The 18552-nt window shown below is 43.5% G+C and overlaps 1 protein-coding gene across 1 annotated transcript in view; it reads left to right on the top strand.

The window, feature by feature from the left end:
- Positions 1-18552, top strand: part of Slc49a4 (solute carrier family 49 member 4) — a 76034-nt gene that overhangs the window by 2885 nt on the left and 54597 nt on the right. The window contains exon 2 of the mRNA XM_052740445.1: positions 16063-16156. Within this exon, the coding sequence (XP_052596405.1) occupies positions 16063-16156 (94 nt within the window). The remainder of the gene's footprint in view (positions 1-16062; positions 16157-18552) is intronic.

Here is an 18552-nt window from a genome sequence, read left to right as displayed (position 1 = left end):
TGAAGGGCTTCAGGAGCCGTCCTGGCTCTGTCTACTGGTGACATCTCTCTCTCTTCCACCCTCATTGGTGTCGGGGTGCTTATTCCAGAAAGATTCCCACAGTACACGGAGTGGGGGCTTTCCTTTGTTTGGGAGCTTTCCTTTTGCCTTTAAACTGAATTACAGATCTTATTTGAATTCATCAATGTTTTCACTGTTTGGTGTTTTGTTTTCTATCTTAAGATTTAGTCTAGTTTCTTGTAACACAAATCTTAAAAGTTCTTATTAATAAAAACAAACCTGGAGCCAGGTATTGGGGTGAATGCTGGAAGATCAGAGAAGCAGAACAAGCCACAGCCACCTCACCTCGACAGTTCCTCAGCGGATCCTGTTTCCTCAGACTGGAAGTCTCTGAGTCCTCATCCAGAATGAGCCTCAGCTGAACTGTGCTACTCAAAAACCTAAAAGCTTAACCAGCTTAGTTCCTGGTTTTCATGCCTTATATACCTTTCTGCTTTCTGCCATCACTTCCTGGGATTAAAGGCTCATGTCGCCACGCCTGGCTGTTTCCAGTGTGGCTTTGAACTCACAGAGATCTGTCTGCCTCTGGAATGCTAGGATTAAAGGCGTGTGCTACCACTGCCTAACCTCTATGTTTAATATCATGGCTGTTCTGTTCTCTGACCCCCAGATAAGTTTATTAGGGTGCACAATATTTTGGGGAACACAATATTACCACTGTCTCTTCCAATCTGGAAATTCCTTAGTCATCCCTTTAAAAGTTGGCCATGTTAGAGTCATCAAAAGTCAACAGTTAAGGAATTGAGGAGATGGTTCAGTGGGTCGGAGTATTTGCTGTGAATGCAGGTGGGCCTGAGTTCAAATCCCCATGCACCCATGTAAAAGAGCTGAGCATGGCCTCCAAGACAGGAGGATCCCTGGAGCTCCTGTGAGCTTCAGGTTCAGTGGAAGACTGTCTGAAACAGTGAAGTGGAAAGTGATAGAGGAAGGTACCCATTGTACTCCTCTGGCCACACATGCACCTGCAGACACAGATGTGCACACCTCCCCCCCCCACACACACACACAGTAAACTAAAGAAAACAAAATCAGAAAACGCTTAACCATAGCCTCCCTAATTTTCTTATGATAGGTGAGTGAGATACCCTGTTCTACACAATAGGGTGCAACTGGGGACACTGGGTTTAATGAGTACAAACAAGAACACAGAACAGAGGGAACATGGCCATTAACATCAGAGTGCTCCTGGCCTCAATTTGTATTCAAGCAGAGGAGACTTAGGATACTCACTTACTAGAAATCTCCTCTTCAGGAAAGACTGGTCTGTTTTGGGTTTTATCCACTTCCTTAATTTTAATTTAATTTTAGCATGAATGACTCTTAGGCTGCTAGTTTTTAATGTCAACTTGATCCAACCTGGGGTCATCTGAAAAGGAAGAATCCTGCTAGGGAAAATGCCTCCATAGGATTGGCCTGTACGCAAGCCTGTGGTATATTTTCTTTCTCTAAAAGAAAAAATGTTATTTGTGTGTGTGTGTGTGTGTGTGTGTGTGTGTGTGTGTGTGTGTACACATACCTGAGGAGGTCAAAGCCATTCCCCAGCACTAGAGTCACAGGTGCTTGTGAGCTGCCCGATGTGGTTGCTGGGATTCAAACTCTGGTCCTCTGCAAGAACAATGTATGTTCTTAACTGCTGAGCCATCTCTCCAGCCCCTGTGATGCATTTTGTTCACTGATGGTTGATGTGCGAGGGCCCAGTTTACAGTGGACAGTGCCACCTGTGGGCTGGTGGTCCTGAGTGTTATAGAAAGCGGGCTGAGCAGGCCACGAGAAGCAAGCCAGAGAGAGGCATTCCTCCAATGGCCCCTGCTTCGGTTTCTGTCTCCAAGTTCCTGTCCTGTTTGAGTTCCTGCCCCTGACTTCTCATGACTTGAGAGTTAAAAGCTGAAACAAACCCTTTCCTCTCCAGGTTGGTTTTGGTCATGGTGTTTTAACTATGACAACTCTATTTTAGTTTGGTCTGGTCTGTTGGTTTTTAGTGTAGGGACTCAGTCCAAAACAGTCCAAAAAAGAGTCATTTTTTGCTTAACAGAACAAAATGCTGTTTTGTAGTTTCTTTTAACTTCTTTTTCCCCCCAGTAGTATTTTAATGTTATTTTCTGAGTTTAGCTAATCTTGCTTTTGTGTTACAGAATGTTAGTTTTTATTCTACTTATCATAAGTGCATCTATCATCCATGGCTGTCTACATTAGAAATTACTATTCCCTTCAGAAAATAAGTTGCTTTGGGGATTATTTCATAGTTCCAATAACTGTGTGGACAGTTTAATTTTGTATTTTCCATTGGTTGAAGCAATACAAAAATGAATTTAAGATCTCTCCCTTGGGCTGGGGATCCCCACCATACACTGTACACATATATAACCGTCCCCCAAAGTTCTCTCTTTTGGGAATAGTTCTCCTTTTCAGTGGGAGCAGTTAATATACTTTCATAATCTTGGTGTCCCAACTGCACCCACACCCAGCAAGTTCTCCCTTTCAGTGGCTTGCTCATTGGGAGGGATGCAGTTCTGTCTGATTAGCATAGAAGCCCTGTTATCTTCTGAAACAAGTGTTGTACCTTTCCACCCCTTTGCGTTCACCAGCAAGGAAACAGAAGAAGTTGTTAGTGAGATAATAGGGGTGCCAGGCCTGCACCCTGGAAAGCAACCAACGGGTGATTAAGGCAATAGCATGTGCTAAGTGAGCTGGGACTAGAGGCTCCCAAAGTCTTCATCTAGTGAGAGGACTAAGTGTTGTATTTTAAAAACGACGGGAAGGAGTCACACCATACCACAGGGCCCATGTAGGAGATTTGTTGAGGGGAGGGGAGAGAAAGGGGCAGAGACCGGGCCCTGGGGATGAGAGTGGAGGAGAGAGAGAGAGAGAGAGAGAGAGAGAGAGAGAGGGAGATGGAGGTGTACAAGGCCCGCCTTTTATAAGGAAACAAAGCGAATGTGCACAGGGAGTGCTCTTAGTGGCTGCAGCTGAGGTGTATCCTGTCAGGACCCTGAGGGCAGGCCAGCACAGATGCCTGAATGCTAACACTAAGAAGCAGAGAGGACAAGCGATGCTTTGGAGAAAAATACAGAACAGTAAAGGAAGAAGGGCATGCAATATGGTGTCATCCAGTGTGTTCTAGCTTGTGTAAGTGTCCCACCAGCCTCACATGGAAGGTGTATTTGAATAGATGCCTGAAGGAAGAGGGAAGCCTGGCATGTCAATGCTGGACAAGAATGTCCGAAGGAAGAATGGCGATGACAGAGATCCTGACTTGTTTGTCATATTCCAGAAGGAGCTCTACAGCCTTTGAGGCTAGAGTAGCCCAGTGAGGGAAGCTGTAGGCAGAGTTGAGGTCAGAGAGCTAGAGACTGGCTCAGGCTGGCCTCCTCAGCCACTCGAAAGCCGTCGGCTGTTAGGAGTGAGCTTGGCCGTGAGGCTTTGAGCAGAGGAGTAAAGGTGACTCTGCTGCTGTCCTGATTCTGAATGCAGAAGCAGGAAGACCTCTTAGGCTAGTAGAAGAGGCCAGCGGGGAGACCGAGCCAAGGCTGGCTTCCAGCCCCGGTGGGAGCAGTGGAGGAGTTGAGAAGAGATTAGACTGGACATGCGTGTTGAAAGTAGACTCACCAGTATTATTGATGACTTGGATATAGCATGTGAAGGAGAAGAGAAGGCTAATCTATTAACTTTCTACTAACAGGGAGAATGGAATTTTGATCTACTGGGATATTTAAGATATGGAAGGGAGGTCAGGAGTAGTGAGTGGCACACACCTTTATTCCCCTCACTCGGGAGCCTGAAGCAGGCTGTTCTCTATGAGTTTGAGGCTAGCCTGGTCTACATAGTGATTTCCAGGCCAGCCACCTTATAGTGAGACCTTCTCTCTCTCTCTCTCTCTCTCTCTCTCTCTCTCACACACACACACACACACACACACACACGCACGCACACACACACAATTATGAAGGGAGTATTTTAAGGTAAATGGCATGAAGATTGGGGATTTGAAATGCCCGTTCGATATTCATGAAGACAGATTAACTGTCAGTTGAATATATAAGGTGTTCAGTGAAGAGCCTGCATGATACGTGTAGGAACTGTTAGCTGTAATGGAATTTAAAGTCTCAGGGCTAGGTTGGATACCTGTGGAGAGAGGTGGGATTGAGGTTCAATTGGATTGAACCTGGGACACCCCATTATTATGAGGTTGGGGGAAGAAGAATGAACCCACAAGTGAGGACAGATAGAGCCTTGGATTTAGCAACATGAAGACCTTTGCTGTCATTTGAAAGAATGGCCTCATCAGAGTAGTAGGGTGAGGTAAGAATAAAATGGGAAAGAAGAATTGGAGATAGTGAGTGTGGACATGTCTGCAGAAATCATAACATAAAGGGCAAAAGAGAATTTGAACAAGAGCCAGAGGGAATGTAGCGCTAAGGATTTTCTTTTTTCTTTTTTCTTTTTTTTTTTTTTTTTTGGTTTTTCGATACAGAGTTTCTCTGTGTAGCTTTGCGCCTTTCCTGGAACTCACTTGGTAGCCCAGGCTAGCCTCCAACTCACAGAGATCCGCCTGGCTCTGCCTCCCGAGTGCTGGGATTAAAGGCGTGCGCCACCACCGCCGCCCGGCGGATTTTCTTTTTTTAAGTAAAAGAACCTAAAGCATATTTCAGTAATGCATTGGTGTTGTGGATACATGAGGAAGGAGGACGTAGATGCTGGAAGGAGAGAGAGGAATTGTTGTAACCATGCTGTTGTATTAGCATAGTGGGATGTAGTCTTCACAACATAGACTAGTTGGCCTTAGGAGCATTGACAACTAATCCTTACTAGTAATAGAAGACAAGATGTATTTAAGGTGATAGGTGGTAGCTCATGAGGGTTATTTTGCTCTTATGTAGCAGAAAATCAGAAACAAAATTATCGCTTGATGAATGAGGTTAAGGGAACAGTTATTGGAGAGAGAATAATTTACTGTCATAGTTAGGGTTCCTATTGCTGGGAATAGACACCATGACCATGGCAACTTATAATGGAAAATATTTAATTGGGGCTGGCTTTCAGTTCTAGAGGTTTAGTCCATTATCTTCATGGTAGAAAGTATGGCGGCATACAGGCAGACATGGTGCTGGAGAAGGAGCTGAGACTTCTACCTATGGGTTGGCAGGCAGCAGGAAGGGAGACACTAGTCCTGGTTGGAGCTTCTGGGACCTCAGAGCCCATCCCCTGCCATACATTTCGTCCACCAAGGCCACACCTATGTTAACAAGACCGCATTCCTAAGGGAGCCACTCCCTATGGACCTAAGGGGGCCATTTTATTCAAACCACCAACACTTATGAAACACTTTCTCGGGAACTTCAGAATACATCAGTTAGAAGTTGATGGATTGTTTCAGCATTGAAAGCCTACTTTTTTTGTTTTGTTTTTTGGAGATGGGGTTTCTCTGTGTAACAGTCCTGGCTGTCCTGGAACTGGCCCTGTAGACCAGGCTGGCCTCAAACTCACAGAGATCCACTTGCCTCTGCCTCTCAAGTGCTGGGATTAAAGGCATATGCCACCACCACGTGTCGAAGGTCTACTTTAAACGATTGATTATTAATTTGAAGTGAGATGAGTCAGAGTAGTTGTATGTTTTCCTTCACCGTGTTTGATTGGACACGCTCAGGTAAAAGCAGAAGTGTGTGTGTACTCACATGTGCTTGTGTGTATGTATGTGGGGGTGTTTCCCTAGGTGAATAGGACCAAAAAAAGCTCATGCCAAGATTAAAAGGTTGAGTGATATAAAAAGGGACCATAGAATATAAGCCGAGTCAAGAAAAAAGAAAGCATCCTTAGATAAATAAGAAAAAGTAGTAGACTTACCCATTGTTTTTTATAAGATAAAAATTTTCTTGTTACAGTTGTTAGTGTATGAAAGGGAATGTGTGGGAAAGAGAGGTCATGATTGAAAATCCAGGTACTTGTAACTCAGATTATGTCATGGATGTAATTTTATATAATAAAGGCAGAATGTAACCAAGAGAGTAGATGGTTGTCTTAGTTAGGGTTTTGCTGCTGTGATGAAACACCATGATCAAAGGAACTTAGGGAGGAAAGGGTTTATTTGGTTTACATATCACAAGTCCATTGAGGAAGCCAAAGCAGGAACTCAAACAGGACAGGAACACAGAGTCAGGAGCTGATGGAGAAGCCGTGGAAGAGTACTGCTTACTGGCCTGCTAATCATGGCTTGCTCAGCCTGCTTTCTTATAGAACCCAGGACTACCGCCCAGGGGTGGTCCCGTCCACAATGGACTGGGCTCTCGTACATTAATCACATTAATCACGAATTTAAAAAATGTCCTACAGGCTTGTTTGTAGCCATATTTTGTGAAGGCATCATCTCAGTTGAGGCCCCCTCTTCCTATATGACTATAGCTGTGTCAAGTTGACAAAAAACGAGCCAGCATAGTGGTAGAAATAGGTTGGAGGGCATAATCATGAGTAAGAAGTCAGAGAACTGAGAGGTCAAGATGAAAGCATTATTTAGCAGATAATTGAAAGGAGTATTGTGTTGAGTAGTAATGAATCAAGTCTCTTCAGACAATGAGGATGAGTGATGTCGAGGCAGGTAATGTAGTGGTCTTTAAACAACCACAATGAGGAAGAGTTGATATTATGTCAGATCATATAGATCAAAGGCTGCTTTGGCCATCGTAGTGGTTTGAGTGAGAAGTGCCCCCATAGCTCAGGCATTTGAACGTTTTGTTCCCAGTTGGTGGCACTGTTTGTCAAGATTAAGGAGAGGTGCAGCCTTGTTGGAGGAAGTACATCACTGAGGGTGGGCTTTGAAAATTTAAAGCCCCACCCCACTTCCAGTTCACTCTCTGCTTCTGTTCCTGCCTGCTTGCTTGCTGCTGTGCTTTCCTGCCATGATGGACTCTTCCCCTTTGGAGCAGTAAGACCAAATAAACTCGTCCTTTTAAAGTTATTTCTGGTCATGGTATTTTATCACAGCAACAGAAAGTAACCAGGACAGAAGTTCATATCCAAGAGTGGGCTGTTGCTGTGGAGAACCTGACTGTGTTGTCTTTGGAGGAATGTGGAAGACTTCGGAACTTTGGACTACAAAAGTGGTTGAATGCTAAACAGGGCTCAATGGGCTGCTGTCGTAGGAGCCTGGAAGATCGCAATACTGAGAACAAAACTGACTATAGGGCCCAGCTCAAGAGTCCAGAGAGAAGCAAGGACTTTAACAGCAACTAAGCAAGAGTCCATGCCCGTGACAATTTGCCAAAGAATCTAGCTGTCTTCTGTCCCTGTCCTAAGAACTTACTTGAGACTAAATTGAAACATAATTGACTCATTTATTTGGTGGAGGAAATTTCAAGATAGCAATGTTGAAACTGTGGTATGGTTGTTATGATGGTGCTTAGGCAGGTCTACAGTGAAAAAGAGCAAGTGGGGCAAAAAGAAATACAAAATGTACAGTCGGGAGAGAAGAAACACTTGTAAACTTAATGTTAACTTAACGTTACAGCCAAGGCTTGTGCAGGAAGAGAGGCTGGGATTGTTAAGGAGATTAACGTGCTGAGGTGTTGAAGAGAGGCCTGCTCTGCACTGGACTAAGGAAGGAAGGGTGCTCCCAGGACAAGAACCCCCTTACCCCCTGCCAGCTAAGCTTCCACCTTGTCAAAGGAAAAGGCCAAAAGAATTTTCTATTCCTAGAAAGCACCTGCAAATGAAAACTGCTGCTAATGTGATTCCAGGGGCTGAGGCTCCAGTCCAAGCTGACAGTACAACTCGACAGTGTCATCCAGTCCACACGGTGATGGTTTTAGAGGCATGAAGGACAGAAGAATGAAGAGACATTGAGTGAAGCTGCGAAAACGAAGTCTGGGCTTCAGTGGACACCCCAAGATGTCAGATGCCAGAGCCATGGGGTGTCTGCCAAGAAGAGCTGCGTACAGGGAATTGAACCAACCCAAGAGAGATGTGTGTTGCAGGCAGCAAAGCTGGAGGTCATCTGAGCCCTTTGGCACCAGACATGAGCTACTGAATTTGTGTTTGTGCTGGTGGGTTCTGGTCTTGCTTTGGTCCAGTATCCCACCCTATGCCCTCAGTCCCCACTTTTGGTCTGGTGACCTATAGTCTGTGCTGTTAAGTATTGGAAGTTTGTAACAGAAGTTTTGATTTTATAGGGGGTTACAATTAAGAGATTACCTTGAGTCTCAGAAGAGAATTTAAAAAAGTGTTGAAGCTATGAAAGACTATGGGCACTTTTGAAGTTGGACTAAATGTGTTTTACATTCTGATATTGCCATGAGACTGTGGATACCAGGGAGTGCTCCCCACAGGCTCAGATATTTGAGCACTTGTCTGTTGGTGCTGGTGTGTCTGGAGAGCTTATGGAAAGCCTTGGTGGAGGAAGAACATCACTGGGGATGAGCTTTGAGAGTTAAGGCTCTGTCCCACTTCCGGTCTGCTTTCTGCCTCATGCTTGTTGTTAAAGAGGTGATCTCCCAGCTTCTTGCTCCTACTGCCAGCTTCTTTGCTGTCCTGGCAGTTTGTACTCAGACCCTCTAGAACCATAAGCCAAACCAATCCTTTCTTCTATAAGCTGCCTTGGTCATGGTATTTTATCAAAGTAGCAGAAAAGAAACTAATAGGGTGTAACACGAATTGCTAAACCGTCTTATTAATAGAAAACCCGGAACCAGACATTGGGGTGAAAGCTGAAAGTTCAGAGAAACAGAACAGCCAGCCACTAGTTCTTACCTCTACGAAATCCTCAGTCACGAGAGAGTGAGTTCCTGTTTCCTCACGCCTTATATACCTTTCTGTGTCCTGCCATATTACTTCCTGGGATTAAAGGCAAGTGTCCTTCCCAAGCAAAGACTTGAGATCTCAAGTACTGGGATTAAAGGTGTGTGATACCACACCTGGCTCTGTTCCCAGGGTGGCTTTGAACTCACAGAGATCCAGAATGGATCTCTGCCTCCTGAGTGATAGGATTAAAGGCGTGTGTGGCGCCACTGCCTGACCTCTATGTCTAATTTAGTGTCTGGCTTTGTCCTCTGATCCCCAGGAAAGCTTTAATTGGGTTACACAATATATCACCACAATAGAGCCTGATGGAAAAATCAGGAACTGGGTTTTCACTAAAATAAAACACCAGAGAAGTACATGAAACATAGCTCTCAGACGAGTGACTAGGCACAGTAATCATCCTTATAATGGCTTCAACTTACTCCATGGGGAGAATTTCCATGCAGCGGTGCACAGATGGAGAAGCCACCCTTTTTCCTAAGGTGAAGACTCAGTTATGAATTCAGTGTTGGCAGTGTAGCTCAGTTGGTGGGGTACCCACCTATCATGCCAGATGCGCTGGGTTTAACCCCAGCACCACATAAATCAGAACAGCGGTACACAGGCCTGTAATTCCAACCACTGTGGAGGGGGGAACAGGAGAAGTCCAAGACTGTCCTCTGCCTCATTTGACTCCTAGCCTACATGGATTCAAGGAGACCGTATCAAAACAACAGGATAGTTATAACCGCATGTTCTTAGGCTAGTGAGACGGCTCAGCAGGTCAGGGTACTTGCTGCCATGCTTGACAACATGAGTTGAATCCCTGGAGCCCACATGGTGAAAGAACTCCTGCAAGTTGTTCTCTGACCTCCATAGATGTATCCACATCCACACAATAGAAATGTAAAAAAAAAATTTAAAAAGAAAAGTTATAGAGGCCATCAAAAAGAATTCTTAGGGTACAGTCCCAAAGAGGAGGAAGCTTCGGAGAAAGAAATTTCTAGATCTCTGAGAGGAGTTTTATCTGAGAAAACATCCAAAAGCTGGAGGAAAAAAAACACCCTAAAAGAGAAGGCAGAAAAAAATGATTCTGAAGCCTGTACATGGCATACACCTGTGACAGCCAGGAGGGAAAACTTTTATAAATGTACCCCATATGTCTTTAAGATGGAAGGAAGCTTGACTGTGTTAAGGAGAAATAGAGAAAGCATTAAAAGGCCAACATTAAACTAGCAAAGTTGAAAAGTTTACTTAGTGGCTAAGATTTTTAAAAATACTGTACTGGGGCTCAGTGATTTGTGAGGCCATTTAAAATGGCCTGGTATACATGTGGTTGGGATCTCAGAGGAAGGTGGGCAGGATAAAGGGTAAAGAAGGGATAAAATGAGGTGATAGAAAAAATGTTTTGAAGAAATAATGGAAGAAAAGTTTCCAAGTCTGATTTCTCTATCCTATATATCTAGGAATCCAAGCAGAGGAAAACTACATCAAAACATCCAATCATATTGCTCCAGGCCAGTGGTAACAGAGGATCTTTTTTTGTTTTGTTTTGTTTTTTGTTTTTTTGAGACAGGGTTTCTCTATGTAGCTCTGGCTGTCCTGGTCTGTAGACCAGGCGGCCTCAAACTCAGAGAGCTCCACCTGCCTCTGCCTCCCAAGCATTGGGACTAAAGGCGTGCGCCACCACTGTCCAGCTGATAACAGAAAATCTTAAAATGCACGAGAGAAAAAGACTGGAGAGCTTTAAGACAGAAAAACGTGGCGTGCTTAGGAAGCGGCCGTGGAAGCAACATCCTAAGCGGGGAGTCTCTGTGGAGGCAAGGTGGAGAGACCCTTTGGAGAAGTGCTGGAGAAGGTTGGGGTCCCCTCGATTGTGCTGAGCCCCCCAGAAGGCGCAGTGGGAAGGCTTCTGGGGTTAGATTTCGGAGACATTGGATTAAAGATAGACACGTTGTGGGATAAGGATGGCCTGTGGGTTTGGGTCTGTGTCACCGCTGTAAGCAGGATGAACAGGCACAATGTCATTATCCAGATCGTGTCCCTGGTTGGTTGGTGTGAGGGCAGGAGAGGCTTGGCAGCGAGCAGCAGCTGTCTTCCCCCCACCTGAGGAAAATGAGGCCCCTGGGCAAGCATGCTCTCACCACATGAACCTTGTCTCTGCAGCTCTGTTCTTGAATTAACTTCACCTGGATTCTTTGTTTCTGTTTTATTAAATACTTGTATTTTTCTATAGTGTAATTTTAGAAATCTTTAAATTTACTTATAAAAAGATTTATTTTATTTTATTTTTTAATGTGTGGCTGTTTTGTCAGCATGCATGTCTGTGTGCTACATATATGCAGTTCCCACAGAGGCCAGAAGAGGGCGTTACAGATGGTTGTGAGCCACAAGGTGGTGCCGTGACTTGAACCCAGGTCCTTTGGAAATGTAGTCAGTGCTCCTAACCATCGAGCCATTTCCCAGCCCCTTGAATTTACTTTCCACTGCAGGTGTTTGTCAAGTTCTGTTTCACAAAAAAAATCTCTGACTCTTGTGTCATAGCCTGGTGTGTGGTACATGTGGAGAATCCCATCCCTGTATCCAGTGGGTCCCCGTATCTCATCCACTGAAAGCAGCTTCCTGAAGTATCTAGATGCCATATTTGATAGAATTTTATTTTTAATTTTAATTTTGTTTACCTTTGCAAGTGTGTTCTAACCATACTCTTCCTTGTGTGGTTTTTGCCCTCACAAACTGTGACCCCTGGAAGTCCATTCATGTATAACTTTTACTTATCTCTATTGGATTTCACTGAGTCCTTTACTACCTCTCTTCCGGGATGAGTTGATATCTCTCTGATTAAGTGGAATTAGAGAGTCCTGCCTTGTTGAGGTTTGTGACAGGCAGAAAGCATTCCATTCAAGATAGAGAGTCTGAGTGGGGTAGATTAAGTAAGACATGGAAACAATTAAACAAAAAGCCTGCTTGTAGTTTATCTGTTCCAAAATTGCTTTAATAATCACCTTTCACAACCTCGTCATTCTCACATTTATATAAGCTATTATAACATCATGTATTTGATTGAAAGCAGAGCTGCATAGAAGTCTTGGGCAGTAGCAGTGGAAAGCTGGGTTGTCTGACCATAGGGCACAGTCAATGCCTCACAACTCCTTTGCTGCCTCTAGAATTACAAGCAACACCCTTGGGAGGAAGATAAGCCTCGTGTACAGTGTAAAATGTAAACTCTGGTGTCTTTTCGGGTGCCCAGAATAACTTTACAGGAGCAGTTTTAGGGTATTTATGGCAGTGTGTGTATTTTTCATTAATTACACTCTATTTCCTGCAGCTACCCTGCCTTTTCCAAGCCCGCATTCTGTTAGTAGAAGCAGTAATGAGCAGTATGTATTCATTACTTGTTAGCAGGAAGCACGATTCTCTATGGCATTCCTTCTGCCAAATTGTATTAATCATATTCAGATTATATAAGAATATTATAAAGTTTGCGCCATTCATATCACAGAGTATTCTCAGTGTGGCATTTATGTGCCAGATCTGGATCTTAAATTTATTTTTCCTGCGATGTTTGTTCTGCATAATCATCGTTTTGTTGACTTTCAATTTCCTTCAAGCAGAGAAGAAATTTGAAAATCAAATATTTAACCATTTATCCTCTACTAAATTTTTTTTCTGAAAAAAAAAAACCATTTCATTAATTGTTTAGTTCTGTTTTCTCTGTGGCATAGTTTCAAATGTTGGATTTGGGAGATATTTGAAAGAATAAGGGCCCCCTGTACCCTGACTTGTATGAGTCACCCGTGTGCTGTGGCTGCCGCAGCCATGAAGGTAATCGTAGTTCACTGTGAACAGAAGAACAGCATTCCAAACGTAGGCAGACGCAGTTTCATTATACCGTTTCATTATGTGTTCACAGTGTACGTCTCACTGAGTTATCACGTGTGTTTCTGGTTACCTGGTGTTTTTTTTTCTTTCATTCTGTTGCTGTGACAAATACCATGACCAAAAGCATCTTAGGGGAGGAGAGGGTTTGTTTGGCTTACAATTCCAGGTAGCAGGTCATCCATTGTTAAGGGAAGTCAGGACAGGAACTTGAAGCAGAAACCTTGGAGGAAGGTTGTTTAGCTCATGTTTCCTTATACAGCCCAGGGCCATTTGCCCAGGAGAGGGCTGGACCACAGTGGGCTGGACCCTCCTACATCAGTTAACAATCAAAACAATGCCTCACAGACCAGTCCGCTCTGGGCAGTCCCTCAGTTAAGGCTCCCTTCTCAGGTGACTCCAGTTAAAACTGACTCAACTCAGACACCTTGATTGTGTACGTGTGTATGTGTGTGTGTGTGTGTGTGTGTGTGTGTGTGTGTGTGTGTGTGTGTGTGTGTATGTATTTTGCCCTTCACTTATGTGCCTGGTCATTGGCACACATTTGAAAATAACTGATCACATTAATAATACAAAGGAAAAACTACCTGATCCATATTATTTCCTAAAGTCGTGAGCCATGACTTAAATGAAATAATTTTTTTTTTAACTTGTTAGGCATGGTAACACACACTTTTAATCCCAGCACCCAGGAAACAGTGGCAGGTGGATCTTGTGAGCTCAAGGCCAACCTATGGACATAGCAAATTCTTGGCTAGCCAAAGCTACATACTGTCTCCATTTTTTTCCTCTAATTTTCACTATTATCGGTGTATATATGTATGATGGGGGTATTGTGTTAACCTTTCCTGGGGAGACATGTTACTGTCCAGTATGTATGATGGGAGTATTGTGTTAACTTTTCCTGGGGAGACAAGTTACTGTCCAGTCACCCCACCTGGGCACCAAAGGCAGACAAAATAGGACCTCATCCAAGTTCAGTCTGGTGACCAATGAACTTCTGAACTTTTTTTTTTTTTTTTTTTTGGTTTTTCAAGACAGGGTTTCTCTGTGTAGCTTTGCGCCTTTCCTGGAACTCGCTTTGGAGACCAGGCTGGCCTCGAACTCACAGAGATCCGCCTGGCTCTGCCTCCCGAGTGCTGGGATTAAAGGCGTGCGCCACTACCGCCCGGCCCAGAACTTCTGAACTTTTGTACAGCTGGGGCAAGGTTTCCTTACAGTCCTGGGTGACACCGAGGCCCTGCATCACCATAAGGCCTACTCCAGCATGGTTGGGGAGCCTCATGGACACTACCTCATGGAATCCTGTTTAGTAACTTTCCACTTCATATGTAGTTTAGCATCTCCCAAGAGCACTTGCACCCAGAGCTGGGGGAAGTGATAGTTGAAATCCCAGGCAGGGTTTCCTGACACTAGGGAATGTCAGTAGCTCCATGACCATGACCAAAGACCTGGCTTCCACGGTATTGCTCTGCTCTGATTGGTGGCTAAGGACACCTTCCAAATGGAATCTTTTTGCAAGGAGGTATGAGCTGCCATACAGCAGGGAAGCGAGGTCTTTGTGGAAGTCAGGAGACTTCCCCAGAGTCATTCTCTCCTTCCATCAGAAGTTCCAGGGATTAAACTCAGGCTTGGGCAGCAAGGAGCTTACCTCTATACCATCTTGCTTGCCTCTGATTTTAATTTTTTTTAATGGCTTCATTTAATATATACACTGTATTAACATTAAATCATACTATAATTTATATAACATGTTATTTTAATATATAAATATATTTTTGCTTATGTGCATGAATGTTTTGCGTAGATGTATGTCTGTTTGTACACCTTGTACATGCCTAGTGCCTTACAGAGGTCAGAAGAGGTATTAGAAATGAATAATTTTGGTCTCGCTCTCAGAGTCACACAAAGAAACATGAGAACAAAGCAAAAGTAACCTGGCTATGCAATTTCTGTTTGTACAAAGGCGCATCATCACCAAGACCGGGCTAGCAAGCATGCTCACCTAGATGGCCGCGGTATCTTTTTTCTCTAACATAGGAGGGCATTTGGCTGTTCCTCACTGTGGAAGGATTCAACCTCACAGTCCACTTTCAACGTAGAAGCAGTTCCATGAAGCTTGTATAGTTTCACAGAACAGAGAAAGTCATAAATCAAGGCAAGTTTAGAATACATTGGTGGGTACGCAGAGAGGCAGGTACATGAGATGAGGGAACTGTTCTCTAGGTGTAGATGCTGACTGATGACATTCTTAGCTTTAGCATTGGTAGACGCCAGTGGTCCGCAAAGTCAACAAGTTCTAATTTATTTATTATCACGAGGTTTTAGTTCAGATACAGAGTGGAAAAGGCATGACTGTCCCAGAAGACTAACACTGGCCCAGGACAAAGTAATGTGCCTCGGAACCTGCTAACTCCCAGCCTCTCTGGAGTTCCGAAGCTCCAGTGGGTCCATCAGTCTCTGCAGACATGGAGGCTCTTCCCAGGAGTTTCTCATTCACAGCCAGACACAGCTTCTTTCGAGGGATTTCCATTCTCAGGGAGGAGGGGAGAGAAGAGAAGCAGGCACGTGGCCATTAGACCTGTTTCTCACAGAGGGTGTCGATTCCCCTGGAACTGGAGTTGTGGATGGTTGTGAGCCACCATGGAGATGATGGGGATTGAACCTTTGTCCTCTGTCATTAACCTGCGGGCCATCTCTCTAGTCCTGAGAGCATCATTTTAGAAGTTGAAAACCAGCTGGATAACACAAAACAATCAGAATACTGTTATTTGTATTAATAGTCAGAGGGTTGTAAAGACGACTTTCCATGCCCCAGAATAAGCAATAATTTATTGTACCAACTATAAAATAAAATACATAGTTTTGGCCAATTGTTTTTTCTTTTTTCTTAATATACCTGTCACCTTAGAATAGTTTTTAGTGACAATGTAGTTTTTATTAGCAGTTTGAATTTGAAAGTTGGAATTTTTACATTGGATATATATATAAAGATTTATTTTTTATTTTTATTTGTGTGTGTGTGTACATGCCTGAGATATAAAATTTAAGTCATCTTTTAAAATAATTTTCCATGCTTTTATTATTATACTTGAATGAAGCCTTCTGGACATTCACTTGAATAACTAGAGGGTTAAGGCTCCCCCTCTGTCTTTGTGATCATCCCAGTTTTCCTATTCAAGGGAAGGCCAGCTACTTTTCAGTGTTCAGGTGGATTTTTCCATCCATGTGTTGGCATTAGAAAAGAGCTATTGTGTTAGAATGTAATAGTAGGTTGATGACATATAAAGAATCTCAGCTAATGCTGGGCTCACATCAAGGAAACAGGACTCACCTGGATGCTCTCCTCCTCCCTAGGTTTGCGGGTAACCGTGCTGCTGACGTCCCTTCTTGTGGTTCTGGGAACTGGTCTAAGGTGCATACCTGTATCAGACTTAACCCTTAAGAAAAGGTAAGTCCTGTACGACATTTCCATAATTTTAATCTTTTCTTACAAGTGTATTATTTATGCTCGGTTGTAAGTCTCTGGTGATGTGATCTGAGAGGGTCATAGGTGTGGAAGCATTTATTCTTCATACTCTATGTAATGGTTAGCTTAGTTTCTTATCACATGGAAGATGCTGGACTAGTTACAGAAATAAAAAAATACAACAGAACAAGTGAGTCTTCTTGTTACCCAGGAACTGTAATAACCATGAGAAAATGAAAGCATAGTATTCCACAAATAAGTATAACAGGACACACACACACACACACACACACACACACACACACACACACACACTAGAGGCAATGGGGCCGGAGAAATGGACCAGAGGTTAAGAGCACTTGTTGGCTTTTGTAGAGGACCTGGGTTCCGTTCCTAGCACTCACATGGCAGCTCACAACCATCTGTATACCCCAGTTCCAGGGGATCCAACAGGTATGCACATGGTGCTTATATGTGCATGCAGGCAAAACATTCATACAGATAAAGTAAAATAGATGGTAAAGAGGAGATATAAAATTACCCTGTGAGATAAAGAAGTTTTGGTTGTGTGCAGAAGTGTAAATGGTAGAAGATGGAAGATCGCACCTGGCAGGGATGGCTAGAACCAAGTGAGTGGCATTGTGGGGAAGCATGGGAATGTCCAAGCAGCAGTAGGTGCTGCCGGAATGTGGGGCTGGAGTCTTTAAGAGTGTGTGAGCTCCTGTAAGGGTTCAGGGCTTTTTCTGAGCTAGGAAACCACTGGAGGTTTTAAGCTGTGGCGTGTCCTGGTTACAGGCTGCTGTATTGGTGTAGGGAAACTGGAGGTCACAGGCAAAATGGGGAAACAAGTCAGTGAACCAGGGGGGATGGTGGCTGGGTGTTGTGTTCGCAATGATGATGTGACAGAGTGGTGAAATTCTGTTACATTTTGGAGCACTTGCTGCTGGAAATGCAGGTGTGGGCAGGAGGGGGATCCAGGATAACTCTTAGCTTCGAGGGGTTGCAGGAATGGGAAGGATGCATCCGTGCGTGCGAGCAAATGTGAGGACAGGTCTGAGACATCACTAGAGTCTGTTAGCCGAGATGGGGACATGGGAAGGTGGGCTTCAGTGACAAGGGGACTTTCATTTAGAACAGAAATTTAAAGTTTAAAAGTAAATGTTCAGTTTCTGATTTTCAAAATATATTCTCTTACGATACGAAAGCCAGAAAAGATCATGTGGGCTCCTGTGGAAGGCTGTCACTTCCATCCTTCCTGAGTTGGGTCTTCATTGTGTTCGAGATGGTCTTGATTTTTTTTAAACATTACAGGTTTGTTTGTTTTGTTTTTAAGCATCCACAGTGTTAAAATACAATTTCAGTATAACATCATCAAGGCACTCTGAAGAGGTCAGGCAGCCTCTGGCTTTTATCCTGCCGTGGACCACCTATGCTGTTACATCCCACCCTCCTCATCCTTCCCAGTTAGGATTCAAGAAATAGAGTTGGGTCTGCATTTTGGCAGAGAAAGTGGAACAAAAGAGAATAGAAAAGAAGTGTGAATAGCTGGGCTGGAGAGATGGCTCAGCGGTTAAGAGCACTGGCTGTTCTTCCAGAGGACCTGGGTTCAATTCCCAGCACCCATGTGGGAGCTTAAAATTGTAACTTCAGTTCTAGGGGACCTGACACCCTCACACAAGCATTCATGCAGGCAAAACACCAATGCACACACACACAAAAAAAAAAAAAAAAAAAAAAAAAAGAAAAGAAATGTGAATAAAAGTTGGATGGACAGGTAGGAGAAACAGCTCAGAGAGATTGAAACTTTCCTAAAAAGATAGTATAAATTTAATTTTCAGTTTTGCATTCATCTGTAAAGAAAAGTTTTCCCCAGGAATAAGATACTTTGTGTCCATACTGTATTTTCAAGCAGTATTCACAGTACACAATGCAGCTGTCAAAATGAAAATGTATAATTAGAGCCTATATTTTTATCTGATAATGTGCTAGATTGCTACTTTTCAGCTTATATGACATCGTGGAAGGAATAAAGACATACAGTATGTATTTAAACATCACTGAAACAAGAATTTGGCAATCTGTGTATTGTGGGCCTGTCTCACATGGAGCTTTTTGAGTTCAGACTCAGCCTGTTGAAATGACCTGACTTTTTTTTTTTTTTTTTTTTTTTTTTTTTTTGGTTTTTGGAGACAGGGTTTCTCTGTGTAGCTTTGGAGCCTGTCCTGGAACTCACTCTGTAGACTCGAAAGTGCTGGGATAAAAGGCGTGTGCCACCACCACCTGGCTACCCTGACTTCTTTAATCTTGACTCCTGTGACTATCAGGAGTATTTTATCTGAAAAATAAAATACTCCTGATACTCAGGAAAAACTATTTTG

Source organism: Peromyscus californicus, unplaced genomic scaffold (assembly GCF_007827085.1).
Source record: "Peromyscus californicus insignis strain IS unplaced genomic scaffold, ASM782708v3 Scaffold_16__1_contigs__length_79575227, whole genome shotgun sequence".
NCBI classification, from domain to species: domain Eukaryota; kingdom Metazoa; phylum Chordata; class Mammalia; order Rodentia; family Cricetidae; genus Peromyscus; species Peromyscus californicus.
This window is presented reverse-complemented; position numbering and strand designations above follow the sequence as displayed.